This window comes from Trichoderma gamsii, assembly GCF_001481775.2.
Source record: "Trichoderma gamsii strain T6085 chromosome Unknown Scaffold_1.2, whole genome shotgun sequence".
In the NCBI taxonomy this organism is placed as follows: Eukaryota; Fungi; Ascomycota; class Sordariomycetes; order Hypocreales; family Hypocreaceae; genus Trichoderma; species Trichoderma gamsii.
The window spans coordinates 462,716-487,788 of NW_020171338.1; the positions used below are offsets into that span (position 1 = coordinate 462,716).

General features: G+C 49.9%; 6 protein-coding genes across 6 annotated transcripts, besides 2 other annotated features; 3 read left to right on the forward strand and 3 right to left on the reverse strand.

Moving 5' to 3' along the window:
* Nucleotides 1-4,386: 4,386 nt before the first annotated feature.
* TGAM01_v200134 (hypothetical protein) lies at nt 4,387-4,530 on the reverse strand (the record flags this gene model as incomplete). The annotated part of the gene is made up of 1 exon (XM_024548491.1): nt 4,387-4,530. The coding sequence occupies one exon, from the start codon at nt 4,528-4,530 to the stop codon at nt 4,387-4,389; it is 144 nt and encodes a 47-aa protein (XP_024406706.1).
* Nucleotides 4,531-8,102: 3,572 nt separating this feature from the next.
* Nucleotides 8,103-8,145: a sequence feature (Short protein (TGAM01_v200135, PON30715.1) was converted to a misc_feature.).
* A 69-nt stretch (nt 8,146-8,214) lies between these two features.
* Nucleotides 8,215-8,258: a sequence feature (Short protein (TGAM01_v200135, PON30715.1) was converted to a misc_feature.).
* A 674-nt stretch (nt 8,259-8,932) lies between these two features.
* Nucleotides 8,933-12,188, forward strand: TGAM01_v200136 (hypothetical protein; the record flags this gene model as incomplete). Its single annotated transcript, XM_018804602.1, has 2 exons — nt 8,933-9,094; nt 9,174-12,188. 2 exons carry the CDS (start codon nt 8,933-8,935, stop codon nt 12,186-12,188), a joined length of 3,177 nt encoding a protein of 1,058 aa, XP_018662142.1.
* Nucleotides 12,189-13,680: 1,492 nt separating this feature from the next.
* Nucleotides 13,681-14,399, reverse strand: TGAM01_v200137 (adenine phosphoribosyltransferase; the record flags this gene model as incomplete). The annotated part of the gene is made up of 2 exons (XM_018804601.1): nt 13,681-13,823; nt 13,919-14,399. 2 exons carry the CDS (start codon nt 14,397-14,399, stop codon nt 13,681-13,683), a joined length of 624 nt encoding a protein of 207 aa, XP_018662141.1.
* Nucleotides 14,400-18,116: 3,717 nt separating this feature from the next.
* TGAM01_v200138 (mitochondrial import inner membrane translocase subunit TIM10) lies at nt 18,117-18,562 on the forward strand (the record flags this gene model as incomplete). Its single annotated transcript, XM_018804600.1, has 2 exons — nt 18,117-18,214; nt 18,367-18,562. The coding sequence occupies 2 exons, from the start codon at nt 18,117-18,119 to the stop codon at nt 18,560-18,562; spliced, it is 294 nt and encodes a 97-aa protein (XP_018662140.1).
* Nucleotides 18,563-19,132: 570 nt separating this feature from the next.
* TGAM01_v200139 (hypothetical protein) lies at nt 19,133-21,888 on the reverse strand (the record flags this gene model as incomplete). The annotated part of the gene is made up of 2 exons (XM_018804599.1): nt 19,133-21,554; nt 21,641-21,888. The coding sequence occupies 2 exons, from the start codon at nt 21,886-21,888 to the stop codon at nt 19,133-19,135; spliced, it is 2,670 nt and encodes an 889-aa protein (XP_018662139.1).
* A 904-nt stretch (nt 21,889-22,792) lies between these two features.
* Nucleotides 22,793-24,246, forward strand: TGAM01_v200140 (hypothetical protein; the record flags this gene model as incomplete). The annotated part of the gene is made up of 3 exons (XM_024548492.1): nt 22,793-22,943; nt 23,014-23,180; nt 23,218-24,246. 3 exons carry the CDS (start codon nt 22,793-22,795, stop codon nt 24,244-24,246), a joined length of 1,347 nt encoding a protein of 448 aa, XP_024406707.1.
* Nucleotides 24,247-25,073: the final 827 nt, after the last annotated feature.

Sequence of the window (25,073 nt, forward strand, 5' to 3'; positions counted from 1 at the left end):
ATATGCTGATTGCTGTATACACTTAGGAATAAGGCGGCTATGAGTGGAAACCTACAGTCAGGTGAAGTCCTAGAAGGTAGAAATACAGGGCCATCGGAAGAAAAACAAAGGCAGAGGCAAGAGGGTTGCAATGCGTTTGGCATCATGGCCATGACACCTGCATCTCTTCCCGACCGTGTATGCCGCAGCTGCTCGGGAGTTGATTTGGGTGCTTGGGTGTGCGTGACCCCGGGCAGTGAGGAGGTGCCGAGGCTAGGCGGAGGAGTGGTGTGCGATGAACGTGATGAAATTTGCGCAGAGACAGCACATGCTACCAATAGCCAATAGGTAGGCAGCACTGGTGTACCTACTCTACTGTACTTACATGCCTACTATTGACAGAGCTCAGATATTTGATAAGTCATGCAGCAGGTAAGCAGCAATCACATTTTAAAGCAGCCATCTGCACTGTGGTAAAACCCGTGTGCAAATGGCATGTCACTGCAGCCAAGATGTTTGGGATTAGTATACCCTTCCATCACCGCCCTTGGCGCTGCTACTGTCAATTTGGAATACCTGTCGTTGCAAGGTCAATGAACGAATGGCATACGGGAACTACCAGAGCTGGAAACCTCCGCCAAAGCAACGGCGTGTCAAAACTGCCAAGTACTTCACATTGACGTCGAATTGGCTCTGAAGCAGCGTGATTGCCTGAGCGGGACGGTCTTCCGGGTCGATACACAAGTTAGTGAGCCTGAATTTACTGGCGCCATCTATTTCCGATCTGCTAGTGTACCTATTCTGCTGTGCAAGTCTCGATTAGGCAGACAGACTTGGCCAAGTAAGGTACCGACAGCTTGCATGCCGCTGTGCTTCTATGCTCCATACGCTGTGCCTGGAGCTTTGTACCACCAACTACTACCTACTGCACTGGAAGGAGAACGGGAGGCTCTTTTTCCTTTTCCTTTCTTTCTTGTCGGTCAAGGGCTCTCATGCCGTACAAGGCGAGGTGAGTGGCTAATCTAAGTGTGAGGCTAGATTCTTTCATTTTCTTTCAGCCAGCCGGGCTGAAAGACTGGCTCTCAAAAGCTATGGCACGGTCCTCGCTCGGCATTGCAGACGTCTTGCTATTAGTGACCAGTTCTTCAGCTTTGGAATCGTTTGTACCAATTGAGTTGTTCTCCCGGAACCTTCATCTCGTTGAGTTAGCGACAACTGTAGAACCGAAGAACCCCCTGCCCATTTCAAGTAATCCGGCGCTTGTCCTGTTGCGGCGAATACTGTTCTGTCCTCTTGCAGTAAATAGGTATTTTTGCTGCAACAGGACAAGCGCCGAATACTTCCACCTATCTAGCATGATCCTCTGTATCTTGTCAGTGCAGACTGCTTGAGCATTTTTGGTAGTAGGTACACGTATAATGCATGACAGGCCAGGAATTTGCTCGCCTAGGGAGACACACCTACAAAGCTCACTTCTTTCTGAAAGTGGAGCAATTCGAACTTCACACTGTCCTCTCATACTTCCTGCACGGATGCTTTTACTATTCAAGACAATTCATTTCCGCTGAGTACTTTCTTCTTGAAGTCAACTTAGCGTACTGGAAAAGGATTGAATCGTGGTCATGACCAAGTCTTCATTTACGTTACTGCCTTTAGGACACCGCTATATTCGGCGCTCGCCGAGAATATAGCTATGGTTCTCAGGCTAGTAGGAGCTGATGACACCAGGGGGCGTCGTTGTGGCACTCTGCAGAACTGGGCGTTGTTATAGTTACACACTAGACTATGCCAAAGAGGGATGGGAGAATTGCCGAGATGTTTGATATTCGCTGCCATAGCACTACTGGTAGTATGGAGTACGAGATAGATTTCATCCCGATAACATGCACCGGCTAATAGGCTGGGGAACCGAGGCCGCTTCATCAATCTTGCAATTTGTTGCAGGGTTAACACTTGAACAAGGGGGGGTAGCTCTAACAGACGTTGAATTGGTATGGCTACGCCGCCTGCCAATGTCTATATCGTCACGCATGAAAACTTTGAATCAAGATCTGCAAACATTGTACTTGGAAAGTACACTAGTTAAGGAGAATTCCCTCCGTATCTTGTCTCCAAAGTATCCAATTCTATGACGGCTACGGACAGCAAGCACAGACCATTGACCAAATCAGGCAATTAAGCAAACATTTGAACTAAAGAGACGAACGACCAACAGTTAGTAGGGGTTTTTGTCGATGTTTTCAGCTACAACTGCTAGTTACTGTACTACTACTGGCCGCTAAAGTAGGGGCGAGCCAAAGCCGCCCTGGCCTCAAATGTGAGGGCTGGCATAATTAGCCACAATTTGCCGCGAGTCGCGTGCAATGGGGTAAGTTACACGGCATTTGACTAGCTGATGTTGCTACTTGTAGACCTTCGGTGAAAGCGAGCAGAAGAAGTAAAAGAAAAAGGATTTGGAACAAGGTGTTACGGAAATTTGGGGGCGATTTTCCCGAACATATCACCGAAAACGTGCTTTGTGGTGTTGGTGGCTTGCTGTATTACCTCGAACTAGTACGGTAAGGTAAAGTTCCAGGTGTGGGAGAACAGAAGTGCCGTGCCGAGTCTCAGATTTGGCTGTACTACCCCAGTTGAACGCTGGATGATTCTTTTTCTAATCTGTACAAGACAGAATACGAAATTGAAATGCTGTATAGGCCCGTGATAGCTTGACGCCCCCGCCCCTCCCCCCCTTTTTTTTCCAACTCTTCAATGTTCATGATGTCAATGGAACAAGTAGATATTGCAATGTCGGCGATATAGGAGCTTGAGCATGCCACGTGGAGCTTTAATGACTGAGGGTGGGACAAGCCACGAGGGCGTCATCGCCGGTTGCCGAAACGAAACCTGCCATTGAGCGTTGGCTTACGTATTCATCTCACTACTAAATGTGTACAGTACGCCATTTCCACAAGGCTGAGGGGGTTAGGCCAATTCAGAATGTAATGTTACATGTGGCAAGCGATCTCAAGTGTTTATGGAGTATGTTGATTCAAAACATGAGGAAGGGGGCGTGTTCCTTGGAGCATTGTTCGCCATTGAGCTCTCCTCCACAACAGTATGGAGAGAAGGACAAAGATTTCACGTCCATTCGGGCAAGGTACGCGAAATGACACGCGGAAATATGGGAATAAAGGAAGAATCCGACCAGCTAGCACGTAGATCCGAGGCTCAGAGGCGCTTCGAGAGCAGCTCGCACTAGGGGAAGCACGCAAGTGGAAGCCGAGAATCCAATGGAGAGCCCTGGAGCTGCTTTCCTTCTAAGGCAGTAGACGAGGAAAGCCTTACAGAGAAGGCCCCATCTCCAGGTTTCTTCCGAACACTCCGCTCCGCTATGGAAAGATGCGAAGAAAAACCCTGCCCTGATTTGCAGCGTACTCGTTATGGGCGCTTTTTAGCGTGATGATCGGGGTGTCTCAGGTTCTTGCGCTAAAAGGGAGGAGGTTGAAAACGTGGAGACCGCGTGTGCTGTTGTGGAAAAATTGAGAGAGAGAGATTCTTGCAAAAGGGTCCTCTTAGCCACTTCACCGTCATCACGCGGAGAAGGATCTCACCGGCGTCTCGAGGCGTGGTTTTAGGAGATTTAGTAGAGACGCCGACTAAAAGAAGCCGAGTGTGTTCGTCTAGTCGAGTAGAAGTTAAATAGGGAGTTTAGTTCCACGGTGGCTTCGTGGCGGCTTCGTTATTGTTGAGCTAGCCACGTGGAATGTCCGAGATTAAGGCGTTTCTTCACCTTTAGTGCAGATGTTCGTATGCATATGCTCATTCGCCTTTCGACCATGACCTCGATGAGGAAATAATGAAGCAAAGACGAAGCTGAATAGCTTCACTTAGGGGCTAGCCATGTGGTTTTCCATCAGCCTCTTTTTCTGAGGTGTGAAACGGTGGTGGCTACATCCTTTTCTCCTCCCTAGAGCTGAGCTTGTTTCTCCCCTTCTTGATGTACCTCTCGGTGTGAAGTCGTGTTATCCATTCTTTTCTCACTAAGACATTGTGTGAGCAAATCAATGGCTGCTTGTATGATTGAAGGATCCGTAGTGGCCGAAACGCAACTGCACTCGCACCAGGAGTCCAGCAAACTCCCAACTTTCACCGCCAGCATTTCAAATAGCTTCACAGTGTATCTTGGAAGCAACTTGTTCACGAATTGAATTCTTAGGGCTGTCCTTCGCGCGTTTCACTAGCGCTGGGTCTCGCGGGCCCTAAACGCCAGGCTATTGTACATCACCCGTCGCCTCGCTGCGTTCCGGAACCGATTTGGCTAGAAGTGGTCGTTTTCATAATTGCCCTACGGAACTACTACTGCTGTTAGTCGTGTTAGCGGACGTAAATGCTGCTAAGATGGTTCCGGGCATACGAGTACCAGGTTTATAGGTATGTGATCTTCCGGGCTGGAAAGCCGTGCCAGGATTCGGCGCAGCTAGAGGCGCTCACTACAGCCGAGGGAAGGCTGAATTTGAGTTTTCCTAAATTAACAAGAGCAAGGGATCGATTCCCTATGGCTCTAGCCATGTGCTGCAACTGCCGCTGGATGGAACACAATGTGAGCAGTCGCTAACAGAGGGACACAGAAAGGGGAGGGTGGAGGGTTACTTAAACCACGATGATTAGTGGATGAAATACTACAAAAGTAGAGAGGAAACGGTTCTCTTCTCCACAAGATGATCAACAAACCCTGTAGCACTACTAGGTAATCGGGGGAGGGCTGTCAAAGCTGCCATGAGCGGAAGCAAGTCTGTCACCGGCCGGGCTTGATTTGCGCGGAGCAGAAACCTCTGAGCGGCTGGCACTTGCAGGCTTCGTGAACGCGGCTGTCGCGTATCTTTTCGATATTAGTGGCGGCTGGGATGGCTTTTTGAAAGCTGCAGCACGGAGTTATTCAACTGTACCGTCTGTCCTTTCGCCACTGCCCTACATTCCAATACCCCGAATGTCCTTCTCGCTCCTGGGTAGCTACAGGATATCATCAAGGCTGCCATGACAATAGCAACCGCAATACAAGACATGTGAAGCACTGCAAACGATCCACTTTGCGGGTCACCAATTGTCCTTCAGCCATACGGGATGGAAGCCATATGCGGCGTGTGTCCAAATCTAGTCCTCGCCTGCCAAGCGAAAAGAGAGAGAAAAAAGAAGACCAAAAAGCCATATCTGGATGAGGGGCGTGCCGTGGAAATGTGACACGATTGTGCCCTGGGCTGGGGTGTGGGACACGTCAATCTTTTTCGATTGAACTGAATCACACACAGCCGCCTGTCTAGATTTTGTGCTCTTTTCTCTTCTTACCTCTTCTCCACCCCCCTTGGTGACGCCTACATAGCCCATCAGCCATGTGATCTGGAGCCGCCCCTCTGTCAATGTATCGTTCGCCTCGCCAAGTCCACACAAACCTGCTGCCGGCGATTGCCAAAGACGGCACGCCAATACCTCTTTGTCTCTGTGGCCACAATGGATGGACAGGTGTGCCTGGAGAAGGGGAAGGGGTTCCTTGTCACGGACAGAAGGGAAGTACAAGCAATAAGAAGTGGTATCTCCGGAGTATTTGGAGTGCAAATACTCTACACTTGTACCACCCTGGGGGAAAGAAGAGCATGGGTGGGCAAAGTACTAGTAAGAAAAAAAAAATTGAGTGCAAGTATAGCCGTCAGACAACGGAACGTGTCCGTTGACGCTCGATCGGTCGACGTACAGATACAGATCCATCCCTCTTCGGCAGGGCAAAGCAGGCATCCGATCGCTTGTGCGAATGAAGCTCCGCGCGGAAGACGAAAAAACTGGCGCCTCGTGCTGCAGGCAAGGACTGGACTGGTCTCGCCATGCCATGCCAATGCCACGATGCTTGAATATCGCCTAGCCTCGAGTAGGGGAGAAAAGGCTACTGCCCCTAACAGCAGTAGCGACGCCATCACTGCATGGAGCCCTGCGCAGCTCGGCCATAAGTGGACGAGCCCAGTCCATGATCAGCCTTCCAAACGCCCCCCTTTCCCCTCTAGCTTGGCGCCCGTTGAGATTGAACGAGGATCCTCCGCTCCCCTGACAGCATCGAGCTAGCCAGCACAGCAGACAAGTACCTACAGTACGGATCCCTTAGCCCACAAACTGTGGGGGATAGCTGCTGATCTCTCGTACTTCCTAGATTGGGCTTCGCCGCAACAAAGAGGAGACAAGATGGCGCGACAACTTGCTCTGTTTTTATTAGTGTGAGATGCTAGCACGAGATTCTCTAGCCTGCTAGTACGGTTCAGAAGATGCGCAGAAGCTTTCCGAGTTGCTCTTCATTTAGCCTGGCGGGGAGAGCGATCCGGCAGTAGTTTAGTAGCGTTTGCCTTGTCTATGATGTTCCGATATGCTCTGTTTTAGGATCAACGTCCGGGATGGACGCTTCCGAGGCCTTTTGAATAATGTCAAGGGCTAAGTAGTCTTTTTGTATTTATGATGTATTAACATTTAGTTCGAATTCACAGCATACATGTGTAAAATAAAAATGGTGCGGAATTAGGTATATGAGAACGCGCAGCTCGTATTGGAGGAGGCAGAGTCCACGCAGGGAACCCACTGTCAGCCAATGTCTTTTGACACTTACTTCTTACCTTATTACCCCCCTTTCCTATCGACCTATCAGAAGCACTCAAATAGATCGACTCAAAAGGCAAACCGAAAGGCTGAAAGAGATAGCTTCGAGGAGGGATCTCAGATGGCGGTGTTGCTCATCGCCAGGCCCATTATCGTGGCCCAATTCGCAAGGGTGTCTCTCATGAAGTAGAAAGCCCTACCGCCTTGAAACTCAGCCAATTGTTCCAAGTTGTGGAACAGGGCGTGCGAGATTGCTACCTTATTTCCAGCAAATCATTGCTGATTTGCAAGGGTTCTCTTTACTCTTACTCCGTAACCCGCATCTATTTGAAAATGTGGCGTTTTTTTTCGGACGAACTCGAGCATCCTTCCACTGCGAACATCCCAGATACCTGGTGGATAATACCTGGCCGGACTCCGCGTGGCTCGCGCTGTGCTGCTTTTGTCTATTTCCTAGCGTGGTGGAGATCCTACCGGGGAGATAACGGGTTTGTCATTAGGAGCAGTTCGTGGCCAGGGGTCCGCGAGAAAAGGCATGTCCAGCCAGGCATGGATGCTGAGCATGGGGTAGTTTCGAGAAACAATCGCCGACAGGGCTCGTATTACCGCCGGCGCGCTTGAGCATAACTTGATATTCTGCGTCTGTTGGACGTATCGGCAGCTCGTTTCTGAGCCAATTCGAGGCGAAGTCTTGCAGGTCCTGCTTCAAATAGCCCATTTGTGGCGTGGCAGTGACTCTCAAACTAGAGCAAGCTTGACTCACTAGCCAGGTTGTTGAAGGAGTGGGATACATGTTCATGTAAGGATTCATATTGTTGCTAGTTATAGGCACGCCCGTAACATCAAGAATTTCTATTCGAAGTATATCTGTGCCTCTTATGAGGCAACATCCGATCCCTGTTCTTGCTGCTCTCGCAGTTCCAGCGATGCATTGATTAGGTGGCACCTAACACAGGTGAGTCGCATGGTCAATTCCTAAGTAATTTGTGGCGTATCTCGTTTAGATATGAGATGCATCAGCTGGCTCCTTGGTCCTATGTGTTTGTTGGTATAGTAAGGTAGACTAGCCATCAAAAGCACCGAAGGATCGAGAATCATCTGATGGGAATCAGCTAGTCATGTACTCGTATGAACTAGTCATTGGAAGAGTTGTCTCTGCGTTTGCTGCCATGACTTATGAGACTTTCAATGCTCTTCCACCAGACTCAGATGCCGTCCATAGACGCTGCCACTGAAATAAATGCCGGTGTATGACTACACCCAGGTAGTACATTGCCGCTGCTGTTACACGGCCTGCACTTGTAGCTGTCTACCTTTTCGCCCTTGTCCGACTGGACGCTTTCTTTGGAGAATACACGCTCTGGCCCTTTTATGTTGCTAGCGTCCTTGGCTCTGTCCTGCAGAAACATCTTTCAGTAGCCGAGCCTGTTGACAATGTCGGTTATATTGAGCCCAGGTTGCAGTGTATATTGGGGCCATGTTCCTTAGTTTGGTCGTATTTGCCCAGCTGCTCATCTCATCGTATTCCAGCCAATCATAGGTACACGAACGAGGCTGCAGCTGTCAGATTGTGCGCCATCGATCAAAGAGCTCGTACTGTCACCAATCACAAGTCCAGCTCACTGTGCAATAGCCCGAAATACGGACAAAGGGTTGTCGACCTGCATTGAATCACACGAATGGCAATAAAATACCAACCAAGAGGCGAGAGCATGAGTCGCAGAGTCGCACGAGCCGGATGCTTCCCTGGATCTCTAACCGATGGGTAAATATTGAAGTTCTTTGTCAGTAAAGCCTTGTTCGAATGACTCATTACTCTGTCCTATACTGACACTGGAGAACAGCCTGCCGGGTAAACAAGAATGACAGTCCAGCTGTTCCTAGGCTGGAGGTTAATAGAGCCGGAAAGAAGCATACTCGCGGAGGATGCGGAGGATTGATAAGCAGCCATTTGCGAGCTTCTTATTGGGTAGAGTGCGAGACGCTAGGACGAATGCGTCGCTACTCCAGCCACATTTTTGACACACCAGCCACAGATTTATGTACCTGACGTGCGATCGCCGTGGCGCCACAGAAAAGATGACAGACAGCACATGGCGATGTGGCGATTCAACGGCCAGACTCGGTGACAGCGCCGTTCGCAATTGACGTCTGCTATAGAGCCAGATTCGCAATAGTAGAGAGCTCTCAAAGGGCTTCTCGCTTGCAAGCAGCTCTATGCTGCCGCCGCCTTCGATCCTCGCCTTTCTCCCCCAATGAGTCGCCCGGCACGTGCCAGCTTCCGCGAACGCCTTTGCTGCGATATCAATACTCTTCGAAGCGCTGCGGCTCCGGGCCCAAGATGATGTTGTTGGTGGTCGCATTGCTATGGCTAGGCCACTCGCTGCTGCAGCCAGTAGGGGCCATGCGCTCAGACTATCTGGCTCAGCTGCGGCAGGACACGGTAGACATGTTCTATCATGGGTATAGCAACTATATGAAGCATGCGTTTCCTGAAGATGAGGTGGGTTTTATGTACCGTGTTAGACACGTCAAGATACAAGTAGATAGAAGGCTGACTGCTACGCTTCCGATGTTTTTAGCTTCGCCCAATAACATGTACTCCCTTGACGCGAGATCCTCATAATCCTGGGCGCATCAACTTGAACGATGCGCTTGGCAACTACTCCTTGACTCTTATAGACAGCTTGTCTACTCTTGCGATCCTGGCTGGTGGACCGCAGACCGGATCGTATACCGGACCGCAAGCTCTGAGCGACTTTCAAGATGGAGTGGCCGAGTTTGTACGGCACTTTGGAGATGGAAGATCGGGACCATCCGGTGCTGGGATACGTGCCAGGGGCTTCGATCTGGATAGCAAAGTCCAAGTGTTCGAGACGGTTATCCGCGGCGTGGGAGGTCTATTGAGCGCACATTTGTTTGCTATTGGGGAGTTGCCCATTACTGGATATGCACCCAAGCCAGAGGGAGTCGCGGGCGATGATCCCCTGGAGTTGGCCCCTATTCCGTGGCCGAACGGGTTCAAGTATGATGGCCAGCTACTGAGGCTTGCTCTGGACCTTTCTGAAAGATTGCTTCCTGCATTTTATACCTCGACTGGCATTCCATATCCTCGAGTCAATCTCCGCAGTGGCATCCCCTTTTATGTCAACTCTCCCCTCCACCAAAACTTAGTCCTGGAGGAGCAAAGTAGCAATCCAGAGATCACTGAGACCTGCAGTGCTGGAGCTGGAAGCCTCGTCCTAGAGTTTACAGTCTTGAGCAGACTCACAGGAGATCCGAGGTTCGAGCAATCTGCTAAGCGGGCTTTCTGGGAGGTGTGGCATCGCAGGAGTGAAATCGGCCTGATTGGCAACGGGATTGATGCGGAACGAGGGCTATGGATCGGTCCTCATGCAGGCATCGGCGCAGGCATGGACAGCTTCTTTGAGTACGCGCTCAAAAGCCATATCCTTCTCTCGGGCCTTGGGTTGCCTAATGCTTCTGTCTCGCACCGACAGAGCACAACCAGCTGGTTAGATCCGAACTCCATACATCCTCCTTTACCACCCGCGATGCAGACATCGGACGCTTTTCTTGAAGCATGGCATCAAGCTCATGCGTCGGTCAAACGGTATCTATATACGGATCGGAGCCATTTCCCGTACTACTCAAACAATAACCGCGCCACTGGCCAGCCGTATGCTATGTGGATTGATAGCCTTGGTGCATTCTATCCAGGGCTCCTGGCCTTAGCAGGCGAAGTGGAAGAGGCTATCGAAGCAAATCTGGTCTACACTGCTCTTTGGACCCGTTACTCTGCGCTGCCGGAACGCTGGTCCGTCCGCGAGGGCAACGTCGAGGCGGGCATCGGCTGGTGGCCAGGCAGGCCCGAGTTCATCGAGTCCACATACCACATCTATCGTGCTACTAGAGACCCCTGGTATCTGCACGTCGGCGAGATGGTTCTCCGGGACATTCGGCGTCGATGCTTTGCCGAATGCGGCTGGGCTGGGCTTCAGGATGTCCAGACGGGAGAGAAGCAAGATCGCATGGAGAGCTTCTTCTTGGGAGAAACAGCAAAATACATGTACTTGCTATTCGATCCAGACCACCCGCTGAATAACTTTGATGCCCCCTATGTCTTCACCACAGAAGGCCATCCGCTCGTCATACCAAAGAGTAAGAGAGGGGGTCCTAATCGGGAGAGCAATCGCAGCATAAAGAAGGGCAAAGACGTTGCAGTCTATAGCTATTACGATGAGAGCTTCACAAACTCATGCCCTGCACCTCCGCCACCTATGACAAATCAACTAAGCGGCTCGGCCACCGCTGCCAGGCCAGACTTGTTTTCTGTTTCCCGATTCACAGATTTATATCGGACTCCGAATGTACATGGGCCTGTTGAATTGGTTGAAATTAATGACAGAAAGAAGGGCCGAGTGATGAGATACAGGGCGCTCTCCAACCACACCCTTTTCCCATGGACTCTTCCGCCGACTATGCTCCCTGAGAACGGCACTTGTGTTGCACCTCCCGAGCGAGTTATATCATTGATCGAGTTTCCGGTCAGTGATCTTACCAGCGGCATGGGGGCGCACTTTGGCGCACAACTGTCGTGGCAGAGCCATCTGGGGCCGACAATCACCGTACTAGAGGGGCTGCGACTTCAGCTCGAACAAGTATTTGACTCTGACTCGGGCACCTATAGGTGGAGGATTACGCATATTGGTAATACCCAACTAGGCCGATACGAAACAGTTTTCTTTCATGCCGAGCATGTCAGACATCTCAAGGACGAGGCGTTTTCGTGCAAGAGAAGGAGGGACTTTGTGGAGATTGAGCTACTGGTAGACAACCCAGAGCAGAATAGCAACAGCACACTCGTGGTTTCCGAGGATCTCATAGCAGCTGAGAGCGATGACATAATGGACAACGACACACTCAATGTCGAATCACTGGCTTCCGACTCATTATTTCAATCAATACTCCGCGCTGTGTCTTCTGTCTTTGAGCCGGTTTATACCGCATTACCAGAGTCCGACGCAAGCAAGAGCGGCGCCATGATATATAGCTGGGACGCCTATACATCCACCGGTCCCGGCTCATACCCCGTGCCGGCCATCTTGGATACTCCCATCACCGGCAACCCGTTCTACAACTACAGAGACCCGGCTTCCAACTTCCCCTGGTCAACCGTCTACCTCGCAGATCAAGCCTGCGACGGGCCGCTCCCTGCGTCTGTGGCTCGTGAACACCAGGTCATTGTCATGCTGCGCGGAGGGTGCTCCTTTAGCCGGAAGCTGGACAATATCCCTAGCTTCTACCCAAGCGAGAGATCCCTCCAACTAGTCATTGTTCTCGATGAGCCATCTGCTAGCGATATTGATGACGATGAAGATGACGATGATGACAGAGGCAATATGCCCAGGCCGCTGCTAGATACAGAGCAGGTGACGCCCAAGGGCATGAAGCGCTTACATGGTATTCCCATGGTTCTTATGGGAGCTTCAAGAGGCGACTATGAGCTATTTAGACAGGCAACGAAGGTTGGTATGAGAAGAAAGTATCGTGTTGAAAGCCAGGGGCTCATCGTGGAGAATGCCGTTGTCTTGTAGTTTTCTTGGAAAGAAGGCTTGATGGTGTTGAAGAGGAACAATTTCATATAAATACGCATATAGCAGCATACATACCATTACCTACATATACACACACATATAGCACGTATACATATCACGCAGCATAGATACACAGCGCTTGTTTAGGATAGATATAACCAGCATGAGGTTGGAGAGGAATTCATCCAGGAAGATTGGTGGATATTCCAGTCATTTTATTTTCTTTTACTCTAATTTTCACTTGCTCGAGAAAAGACTTTTTTGAATATTTAGATGGATTCCGTGTTTGCAAATGTAGCTCATTTGAGAAGCATCGGCCCCTATGAATATCATTGTTGCAATTCTTCTTTCCGCTTATAAAAAGCGATATTACCAGTTGACGAGGAGCTTTGACGCGCCTTGGCTAAAATCTCCTCATCACAAAGAAAGAAAACATCAAAACAACAAAAGCAGCTGTTTGGAAAATAAAACGGTAGAGATAGATATAGTCAATCATTGCATCTAGCTGTTTTCCAACAACAAAGACAGCTTCTAGACTCGCCTTGTCCTCCAGTAAGACGGAGGCAGGCCCGGCGTGCTGGGTAGCTGAAAGAATCTGAATTGTAAGATCTCAATCGTAGCAAGTATTCATTATAATAGCGTTCACCATGATAGCATCGGTTCTACGATAACATGACTGTGTTTTGAGGAATCTTAGACATCAATGGAACTGGACTGTCAGAGAAGCTCAAGCGGAGGTTCGAAATTCTCAAGAAAACAGAGAGATGATTTTCATTGTAATAGAATAATTCCTTTTAGGCCGTAAATGATCAATTATACTTCCCATCATGACCCCAGCAGATATTCAATCCAAATAATTCTTCTAGTCTTTGCTCTTCCACCGTGTGCTCTTCGTTGTTGAAAATCGTATCCCCCTTTTCGTCTTCATCTACTCCTCCCAGCTTCTCCATAGCGTAATGTGGTCTATATCGTATTATGTAAAACGTAAAAGTAGAGATGAGAGTTTGTCGTAAAGCAGACAAGACAGAGAGAGCACGGCACCCACTTCCCATTCCGAATCAGAGAAGAAAACGCTTTCCATAGTCTATTGGTTATTTGATATTGTAATATGCGAAAGAAAATCCCCGTATTGAAAAAAAGAGAAAAAAAAAAGTAAAAGAAAAAAAAGATTTGTAAAACAAAGAGTTTAGGAAAGGTACCCAAAGTCCAAAGAAATGATCCAAGCAAACAACTTTTGATATATATGTAAAAAGTTTGTCGATAAGGAGGACCACAATAGCCAAGCTTACAGCCCCAGCAGAAGAAGTTTCGTTCGTCTTTCGCGCCTCGAGTCGATTTTCGGCGCTGACAAGTGATAGTGGAACATCCAAGTGGCATTTCTCAATCGACTAGAGCTGATGGTGTAGAGAAATTGATGCCAGGCGTGTCATCTTTTTGCTAGAATGACGCTGCTTATCGAGAGAAGAGGAGATGGAGCCCTTTCTCGTCAAAATTAAGGGTTCTCAAGGAGAATAGTAGTAGGAGCGCTGAGCTTATCGCGACCGTTGAGGCCGGGAATCTCTAGAATGAAAAGGTAGCCAACAACCTGGCCCTTGAGCTGGTGAACAAGATCTGCCGCCGCCGCCGCCGAGCCACCTGTATACAAAGTTAGCATTCTGGGCATTACACTCGCTTTTATTTTGCACATGGAAAGGTCCAATGGGGCCCACAAATGGGAGCTCTGGACTTACCCGTGGCAATGATATCGTCAACAACCAGCACCTTCTGGCCCTCGGTGATGGCATCTGCCTGCATCTGGAACAGATCCTTGCCGTACTCCTTGATGTACTCGGCCGTGACGCAGGGGCCTGGCAGCTTGCCCTGCTTTCTCACAGCGGCAAAAGGAACGCCGAGGCGCAGGGCCACGCCGGGGCCAAAGAGGAAGCCGCGGGCATCAAGGCCAACAATGACATCGGGCTTGTTGGCGCCAAACGACTCGGCGATTTGCAGCTCGAGGGCGGACAGCAGCGTGGCATGGGCCTCGGGGTTGGCGAAGAGGGGCATGATATCGACAAAGCCAATTCCCGGGATGGGGAAGTCGGGGAACTCGCGCAGCGTCTTGCGCAGGCTTATCTGTGCACCGGCGAGTTGGGCGGTGGTGGAGGAGGCGGCGGAGGGCTGTCGTCCCGAGGCATCTTGGCTGGTGGTGGAGGATTGGTTGGTGGAGGACATGGTGAGGAAGGAAAAAAAGAAGAAGAGAGAGGGGAAAGAAGAGAGAGGAAGTAGAAGAATAAAAGAGGAGGTTAGGCAGACAGGATGCAGAGAGCAATAGGAGGAGCAGATTCTGGGGTGGTGTGAATTTTTTGTTTTGGGGTGGCAGGATAAGCCCAGATAGGAATTGGTTTTTTCAGTTTTTTTTTTTTTTTCCTGCTCCCACAGTGAGCAGCGCAGAGAACGGCGCGCGCAAAAAGGAGGGGTGGTGTGTCTTTTTTTTTTCTTACTCTACTTTCCTTTTTTTCCCCTACCAACCTACGTCCCTCCTTCCAATGGAATTTTTTGGTGGGGAAGCTCGCAAAATTCGCAGCAGGCAAGAGCTGCCCAGCTCAATGGAGGGGGTGCACACAGCAGAGGGGAAGGCACGATACGATGGCTACTGCAGCTTGTGTATCAGAACCATTGCTAGGTCCATTGGCAGATTACTCCGGCGGTACCTGCTCCATGCACGCAGCGGCCGTCAACGGCCATGTCCCGGGCCGGTAGCCAGGCGCTGCTTGGATCTTGGAGCCCCGGTCGAAACAGTAAAATATGGAGAGTCGAGTAATCATGCTTGTCGTGTACCTCGATAGTGCTGTGCTTGGCCCTTGACACCTGCAAAAAGCATGGAAAGGACAGCTCAGCCCAGCGCAGGCACAAGCAACGTGGCAGCCACAGCAGCTACAGTTAATTACCGGGCCTGGTCTATGTGCAAGTATGTTGTCAGAGAGAGACAATTCGCACCGGCCGTGATGCTGATGTCGGTGCTGATGCTACCTGACGCTGAATACCTGGCAGGTACGGAAACGATGGGTACAGCTAAGATGCCACTTAAGCATGCAGGCACTATCACTCCGTAGTGGCAGCAACAAGCGAGCCTCGGAGTACGACTTGGCAAGTCTTGGACAAGTCTCCTCCGTATTACAGTAGGTGTTTGCTCCCAATTGCCGACAGATGGACGAGGGAGCCTCTGATGTAAATGAACTGTCGGTGTGCGTTTGCTGTTGACTAGAGCAGCTTATCATGCCGGCGTCCGTCTTCTTTGGCTTGCTACGTGCTGTACTACTGCTACTGCTACTAAGGTCAATGGCTCTCGTGCTATTACCTACTGGACACGGCTCTGGCTCAGCTCAGCCGCCCGGATAAAATCACTCAGGCGAGGTTCCATCTGCCAAAAGCACCGGTGCTGCTGCTACTTGGACTTACTGTACGCACTCCTCCCCAAGCCGGCAAAGACTGCGTGCGCGATCAAGGTCCAACGATCCTAGTACCTGGTAGCAGCAAGTATAGCACCATCAAATGCTTGTCTAGCAGGTCAGTAAGCAAAGCAAAGGCAGGTCGCGGTAGGGAGCGGCTCCTGCTAGCAGCGCGAAGCTGGCCGCTGAGCTGGCCTCTGCTTCAACCGGGCCGTTTCGTCGCAGCCCGATATGAGCGTCTTCATGCCGGTTGCTCCGTCCGTGCCCAGCTATTGTGGCATAGCTGGCACTGATCTTTGCTGGGGACAGACTGCAATGGCAATAATGCCGTTGACATGTGTACTACTAGTACTGCTACCAGGTCAGTAGTACGAGTACGAGGCACGATGCCTCGGATTTGGCATCTACATGTGGCTGCACATGCTGCCAGCTCCGGGGAGCAATACAAGTACGCGCAGCTATCAATGGGGTTCCGAGGTGCGCTCTCACCATGCCAGATTCGCGTCCAGACGACGGCTGTGATCCAACCACCGCCGCCAACAAATGGCCGGCCAAGCCTCAGCCCAGGCGTGACATTCATTGGCCGCAGAGAGACGTGCGGCGATATGCATATGCGGGCCCATGGTCGCTGTCTCGGCTACGGAGCTCGTAAAGTAGCTCTGTCCTGTAATTGATGGGATGAATACAATGCCTTTTTCTTTCTTTTCACTCCTTTCTTCTATTCCTTTTTTCTTCTCCCCTATTTTAAAAAGATTCATCTCGCTTCCCCCCTCTTATTAAGTTATCTGGCTCATTACTTACATGCAGCCGCCCTATTGTATTACAGTATCGCGGGTGTGCCAAAAAAAAAAAAAAAAAAAAAAAAAAAGAAAAAAAGAAAGCTTCCGTCACAATATGCAGCATCATGCCATGATTTGACCGACCGAGCTCCAGTATAAGACTCCATATATGGTTTTGCTTTGAGTGCGAGCAAGCCCGCCGCCACCATGGAGCACACAATGCGACCTGTCATGGCCACTACTGCGTGCTCCTCCGTTCAGACGCATGTGGCCGTGCACAAAACCTGTTCACCGAGTCTGCTATCGCGCTCACAAGGCACAGTTCATCGCCACGGCCATCGTGATGGGGTTGCAGCCGCATCGGCCTGGAACTAGGCATCAGCTTGTCATGCAACTCGCACACACACCACCTTGTCGCGATAGTAGCAGCAGTAGCAGCAGCAGTAGCAGCAGCAGTAGCAGCAGCAGTGCTCCAATATCAAGATAAGGCTGGCACATCTGCTCAAAGCTTACCCACCTCCACAAGCACCCGTTGCTGCAATCTCTTCCGTCTCCCCGATGTGGCTTGCTCTTATTGTAAGCTCGTATCGTAATGTCTAGACATTGATACACAGGCACGGTGCGACGTGACTGGCTGGAGACTGATACAAAACCTAAACTCTGGCCAGCGCCTCTTCTTCCCGCTGTCCGTTGTGGCACGTTCCTGTCGTAACCGTCGTACGCCTATTACACAATCGATGGCGTGAGGATCCAGGCACTTTGCACTCAGCCCTTAATTACACACCTTGTTGGGGAAAAACATGGGGGGGCCATGCCAGACATTCCGGCGGCTAATACATGTGCCATTCGCTGCAAGCATCTATCATTGACTGTTTCGGCGATGGGATAATTGGACACGGATGAGTCAAGGCTCCGAACGGCCAGCTGCAGTTGGAAAATGCAACCAAGCCCACGCCAAGCCCAGCCTATAGACTGAACTCCTCTCAATCTCGCCCGCCTATTCGTTCGTCTATTCAGAAAGAGCTCATTCATCCATTGATTCGACACTTTTGAATTGCTGTCTCCAGAGTGGCTTGTCCAAGTACTCACGCCATGCCCAACTCACGCAAGCTCTCCAGGTTTACAAATAGTTATACCAGACGCTTATGCTAAGGCACATTAACAATAATTTGATGGAGTAATCCCCAACACCCCACCAGCTTTTAGAGTGCGCGGTGCGCGGTGCCGCAGCCATTTGAATTAGTCTCGTCACCTCATCGCGTCGCTGTCCACTGGCGTCTTATATAGCGGGCAGAAGCGGTGAAAGTGGCCCTACAGCAGCGCCGAGTGTATGATGATTAAGATGGCACATTTAAATTCACTATAATGAGAAAAGGAGTAGATAATACATCTCACATGAAAGACACGCATGGTGTAAGCAAACAGCATGAGGTTTTACCAATATCAAATGCGCATGGCGCAACTTTCAATTTGGTAGAAGCCGCCTTATCGATAAGAATGTTATGTAAGCAAGCCTGCCGGGAATGGAAATTTTGCTCCTCTCAGAGTCCCAATTCAAAATCGCATCTCCAAAGCCGCAGCCCTGTGACGACATCAAACAAAATCACCCATTTTCCGACCTCAGCGAAAACAATTGAAAAAAGGGACAAGCCGAGAGCAATCCTGATTCTTTGGAAACCTCCTTTTCAACCCTCATCTCACAAACGTTCACAACATAAACCATGTCTTTCCTCGGAATCGGCCGTCCTCAACCTACGTCAGAGCAGAAGATTGCTGCTGTCGAGGGCGAGATGCGCATGATGGCTGATACTTACAACCGGTAAGTTTCGATATCCCTTTATCCTACTCATCTCTATCTCTCTCTCTCTCTCTCCGTCGGATATACCTCCTCTATATGAAAGTGGAATACTACATCACCTCAGCCGAGAATGAAAACTACGTAATGCTGATTCCAAAAAAAAAAAAAAATAGACTGCAAAAGACTTGCCAGAAGAAGTGTGTTCCTTCCGACTACCGCGAGGGCGAGCTCAACAAGGGCGAGTCTGTCTGCCTCGACCGCTGCACCGCAAAGTTCCTCGATACCTCCATGAAGATCAGCGAGATCATGCAGCAGCAGGGCCAGGCCATGGGTGGAGGACCTCAGGGTGGTCCCGGAGGACTGTTTTAGAGGAAAGAAAATAAAAAAGTCACCACAACAAAAAAAAGCCATAGAGAATATTAGGGAAAAAAGGAGTAATCTTTTATTTTTCTTTCATGGCATTTTCCTCCCCTCTTTGTTGGATGTCATGCGTGTGTACGAATATAAATGAGAGAGAGAGCTGTCTGGAAATATGCGGCGGCGACAAATGTTTTGAAAATGGAACTTTGATATTAAGGGATCACAGCATATACATATATATCATATCAAATGTATAAAGCTATTCAAAAGAGTATACTGGGTGCTGTCTAGGCGCAGCATCATCATTGTGATGAGTGAAACATCTCCCTCTACGAAATGGTATCTATCCTCTTGCAAGAAAGGCAATAAATGTAAAAGAAAAAAAGGACAGAACAAAGATGTCGAAAGAGGAGCAAAGAAATAAAACGCCAATTCTCCACGAATCCCGTTTGAATGCATCAATATCCAACTCCAACCCCATCCATCAGTAAATGCTAATTAAAATGAAGTAAAGAGGGAAACAGGTAATAATAAGCAACGAGGGGGTTAAACTCCAAAGGATGCAAGCTCGCAATATCATCAGATATTACGAGTAATGTTGGGGCCAGTGCCCACGCCAGTCAAAGTTCTCACAAACCAATGCAGCCAGCTCTCTGTCTCGAGCTGTTTTCTCAGCTCATCGGCTCGTCTCTCAACGTCCTCGACTTGCCTCTCAAAGTTTTTGATGCCGTCTTCAACATCGTTGATTTTTTGCACCAGTGCATTGATTTCGTAGTCGAGGCGTGCCACAAGAATTTCAATCTCCTTGACACTCTCTGTCAGGCTGGCACGCTCTTCTGCCAGCAATTCGTCGGAGCTGTATTTGACTCGGTGATAGATCTCGCTCAGATGATGATGCAAATTTTGTATCTCAGCCTTGTCCTTGCCATACTTTTCGTCAAGTAGATGGACGAGCTTGATCTTGTCCTTGATCCATGGCTCGATACCATATACAATCCTATCGATATGCTGAGCGAGGTGGCGAGCGCTTACCGCTCTGGCCTCGGCTTCCTCATCATCTGTTTCGTCCATAATATCAATGAGTTCGTCCCATGATAGTACGGCTTCTTCAGCATCGCCAAATGACATGCGACGTGCCCATCTGTTCTCATTGAGGGTCCGTTTTGTGTGTAGCTCTGCAAAGTCACCACAGCTATGACGCCTTGATAGGGCCAGCTGGTGGAAATCTGTTCTATTCCTGATGCCCGGGCAGATGACTTCAATGTCGCTTTCGTTGGCAGTTGATGGCACAGCAGATGGTGCTCTCCGGTGCATATCAGGGCCGAGAATTTCTAACGATCTGTCCGACTCTCTTGGCTTCCGTTCATATTCAAGAAGCCTTGCGGCTTTGAGATCTGTTGTTGACGAAGGTGAAGATACTGCCACAAGTCCAGGTAAAACATCTGGATCTCCCCGTTTAATGGCACTGAGATATTCTTCCGGCTTCGTTTTCCACGTAAATGCTCGGCTCACTACGGCGGCAGGGCTCGGAGGTATGCTGAAACTCTGCAGCGCATTGGCAGAGCCATTTCCGTTCTCCAAAACTTCCTCTTTTGTTGATATTGATAGACGGGTCCCGTGGCCTCTTCCCCTGACACCGTCCTTGAGACGTCCAAAACCTGATCGAGCATCGCTCATCTTTCCAGCAACGCTCTTGAACACAGTCTTATGCAGCCCATCCTTTTCCCCAATGCCCTCCAGCATGCTAACTGTTGGACGAAGGGCCATGCCAGCATCAGGGGATAGAAAATCATCTTTCTGCTTCATTCCAAGTTCCTCCTCTACTGGTAGGGAGTGAGCTCGTTTATCAATCTGGCTGTTTGCGTTAGTCTTTGTTGGAGATAGTCCCACGTCGTTGTCGTGGTCATGCTGCTCTAGGGGAGTTCGGCGCGGCTTGCCATGCCAAAGCCATTTCGGTCTCTCGCCATACACCAAGCTAGCAAACTTTTCAATGTCCACGGTTTCGATGTCTGCAAGACCAGCCTTGTCTTTGCCGGATACCATATCCATAACAATTTCTCCTCTTTTGCCTCCAATTTCCGTCACTGTCGACTTAATAGCTTTTTGTACGCCCCAGTCTTCCTTGACTGCCGCTTTTGTGGTTGCTGTGTGTAATTTAAAAAGCGTCTGCTGATCTAGTCGCCGCGTCTTGTCCAGTTTTTGTGCTTTCTGGAAGTATGAGATGCCGCGTTTCGTGCTCTCGAGGTCGAAAACATCCTTTGAGACGGGGGCACCTTGCCAGTGCAGTCGGTTTCTCGCTCCTAATAGCATTCCTAGTAGGGCCGCAACGGTCGACGGCCCTAGAATCCCATCGGTCGGTTCGTAGTTGTAATGCTCAGCTCCAAGATCTGTCCACCAGTTGTTAATCGCCCTCTCCGTAACATCGCATAGCAGGCCATCAATGTAAGGCTGTTCCAACTTGTCGAACATAAATAGTGCAACCTGGCAAAGTTTGATGAGCTCGGTGACCGCTTGGTTGAAGGGAACGCGGTCACTAATTCTATAGAGCTGCTGAAACTTGGACTGTGCCGCCTCGGTAGGTTCTGTGAGTGTCAAGCCAGACCGTCCAGAGCACCCTAGTCGTTTCAAGTCCTCGTTCACAACGAAAAGGTGTCGGTATTTCCGCAGATCTCCGTCGGGCACAGCGATGACCGTGAGTGACGATGGAAAATTGCTGAGGTTTGTAATCATGAGCTCTCCAAGCTCAGTATTTTTGGGTCGCGCATGGTTTTGTTCCGTCTTTTTCAGATATAGTCGAACTTGTTCGGACCACTGGCTCTCGTCTGTTGATACCGCCAACACGCCAACCACGATGGAGTCTTTCTCGTCGCCGGTATAGGTCGCAATAACTAGAGTCGGTGGTTGCCTTGAGCACGCCCACTGCTCGACAATGTACAGGTCATAGCCGCGAAGGACGCTTCGTCGTTGAACCACCTCGACGCATGGATCGGTCTCGAGATACCTAGATTGGAGGGAGAAGAAGAAGAAGTTAGCGGCTATGCTGCCATGGGGCTGGCCTTTCTCGCCGATCTCCAAGGTCAAACCTACTTGAAGGCGATGGGATCTGGAAAGACGAGGTGTCTCTGTGGCAGTCCAGCGCTGGATCCCGATGGCCCTGCGGCGCGATACGAAGCCGTGTCAACCATCTGCGTCTCCGTGGGCGTCAGGTGCATGTAGTAGTTCCCATCCGGATGAGTAGATCGAGTGGCGGTGCGTCGGTCCAGCCTCGACAGTCCGGAAGAGTCGTCGTCTCGGTAGACTCTCCCGTCCTGGGAGAAGGACGGCATTAAGGACATTGTGGAGTTCGCCAGCCCCTGGAGGCGTGAAAGGCCAGGTCGGGCTAATCAAGGAGCATCTTTGAAGGCCAGAGAGCCGGGATCTGGGACAATGGCGATCCTGGAATTTTGGCGCCTGGCTGCACTCGGTCACTGTGGCTTAGTGCGCTGGTGGTGCCGGCATGTGATGTAATAGAGCGAAGTAGTGAGGTGGTAGCAGCGCACTATTGGCCACTGCTCCATACAAAGTGTGCGCTGCATCTTGAACCTGCAGCTACTCGGCATGGAGTAGCCAAAAGCTTGGCCTTGCCCAGGGCGGGGCAAATCTGCTCCTTAACGGGGCTCGCCTTAGTGAGGCCTCTGAATCACGGCTGTATTTGAGCAAGCAGGGCTCCGCAGCAGCGCCGTCATTTCGGCTTCGCAGCTTTTATACCCAGGAATCCATGAAAGCAGGCAATGTCTAGTGTCACTTGGATAGGTGCATGCATATATATGCATGTATGTGAAGATAGTGAAATGGTAATAACGCGTTCAATAGAGGGGCTATAGAGCAAGACACACAGCAGCAATGCGTTTCGAATTTGGTGTACGGTATGTAGGTAATGAGGCACCAGTTATTGCGTTCAATAGTGGAGGCCGTAGCAGCTATTCAGTAGGTGCGTGCCATTCAACTGTGCACCGAAAGCCGCCTGCGTTCCGACCTATCGATAAGACTACGGCGGTAGCAGCACTACTCGGATGACAACCTCCAACCTCGCTTCATCCAACTTATACCTAAGCCAAACAACTTCTTGGAGAGCCCGTCCGCAGGGCAGAATTGGTTTTTCTTTCTTGCTCGCTCCCAGATAGCTTTCTTTTGAGCTCTATGATCCATTGCATTCTATAGCCACATTGCTCCACTGCCAAAGCATTCTTGCCAGCGACAATGGCTGGCTCCAACGATGACATTATCTCGCCATTTGGTCCGCTGCAGAATGAACTGGCACGGATGAGAGGGGCGAATCTCAACGCTGCTATCCAAGATGTCGACAAAATTATCGAACATCTGGTAGCAGCTCGGGAGCAGATTGCTGCGGGTACGAATCCTCTGTCTCGAATCCTCATCGCTTGACTGGGCTGGCGGCTGACGTCTCCATCTTGCTACAGCTGACGCCGACCATCATCGAATCAGCATGGAAATGACAAAACTCCAGAACCCCGTCAAAGGACGACTTGAAGCCATCAACAACGACCTCAGAGATGTGACCAAGGCGCAGCGGAGCTTCGGAAAGGCCCTCGACAAGGCACGCCTCCATGTCCACCTTCCCTCCTTCGTGTTTGCAGAATGCTAACTTGCAATTTCTCCTCCAGGCCTTGCCGCAGAGGGAACTACCGATGGGGACAGATGCCATGGCGGATCACCCATCTCTCATAAACCGCGCCATAGCCATGCATCTCGTCCGAGAGGGCCAGTTTTCCGTTGCATCGACCTTTGTCCGCGAGTCACGAGACCACCAGCCCCCCCTCTCATTAGAGCCCTGGTCTCCCCGTACGGCGCGTACCGATGAAGACGGCGATGACGACATGCAAGGAGGCGGAGAGGAGGAGAGGCTTACCGGACATGGCGTCAGCAACTATCCCGAGGACCTCCAGGGGCAGTTTGCAGAGATGTACAGTCTACTGTCAGAGCTAAGAAACAGGAATCTAGGACCAGCTATCAAATGGGCACGCCAAAATAACAGCAGGCTGGAGTCAGCGGGGAGCAATCTGGAGTTTGAACTCTGCAAGTTGCAGTTCGTGTGGCTTTTCAAGGGGCCCGTGATCAATGGACTGCCTGATGATGAGAGGAATGGGGCAAGGGGCGCATTAAGATACGCACAGGAACACTTTGCTCGCTTTCAGAGTCGGCACCTGAAAGAGATCCAGCGACTTTCCGGTGCAATCGCCTATGCACCAAACATTGAGCAGTCTCCCTACCGACACATCTTCCAAATCGATTCGGCATTCGAAGATGTTGCCGCCTCATTCACCCGCGAGTTCTGCTCTCTATTAGGCTTATCAGCAGAGTCACCGTTATATGTCGCCGTCACGGCCGGTTCCATTGCTTTACCTCGACTTGTCAAGTATAACAAAAACACCAAGGAGAAGAAAACAGAGTGGACGACGGAGAACGAGCTGGCATTCGAAACGCCTCTCCCGCCATCCATGATTTACCACTCAATTTTTGTATGCCCTGTCAGCAAGGAGCAGACGACGGAACAGAATCCCGCCATGATGCTCCCTTGCGGGCATGTGATTTGCAGGGAAAGTCTGCACAACATGGCAAAGGGCTCAAGATACAAATGTCCGTACTGCCCGACCGAAGGCCATCTGAAAGACGCCATCAAAATCACGCTTTGAGTCCCCCTCTCTTTTCCCCTTCCTTTTTTCCTTCCTTTTTTCCTTCCTTTTTTCCTTCCCTTTTTGTGGTAATGAAAGGGGAGGATTTGGCTTGATATCTATTGATAAACGAGGAGGGCTTTGGATCGTTTTTTGACGGCGTTTTACGGTATTTCATGTTCAACAATGGCCTCGTCTCCATTCGCTTATTATTTTTTCGTCTATCAAAGCGAGGATAGTATTCTTTCCACAGCATGTTTTTGGGAGGTTCTTTTCTCCTCTTTTCCTTGATAAGCAACTGGGTATCTACCTATTCATTTTACAATTCTTTCTCCAGGCGAAAATTACAATCATAGTGTTGGATCAACTGTAGGATGTAAAGTGCACTTTTTTTGTAGGATTAGTGCTGTTTCAAATCAGAAACAAATCCCAATATATAGCGTAGCATCGCACACAATAAAGCCTCATCTCACCCCCACCCCGGCAGCTCTCTCACTCTCAGCCATCTACTACCTCATCGTAATTTGGTATCGACGACGACATAAACATGTTTATTAGAAGGCATAAATCAGTATATTCACGACAAATGAGAGATGAAAGAGAAAGTCTGTAATCAAAGGAAATACGGAGAAGAAAAATAGCACAGATTGATAAACAACGAATATCATCACATTAAAGAAAACATAGCTGCGAAAAAAAAAATTCTTTTTTCTTTTTCATAAGAAAAGCAAAAAAAAAAAACAACAAAAGTAGTCAAAGGAGTGACACGGGGTCATCTGTAAGCCACCAGCACCCTTCGATATGATGATCACGGGTATCCAAGAAATAAACTCCCCGCTGTCTTCGGT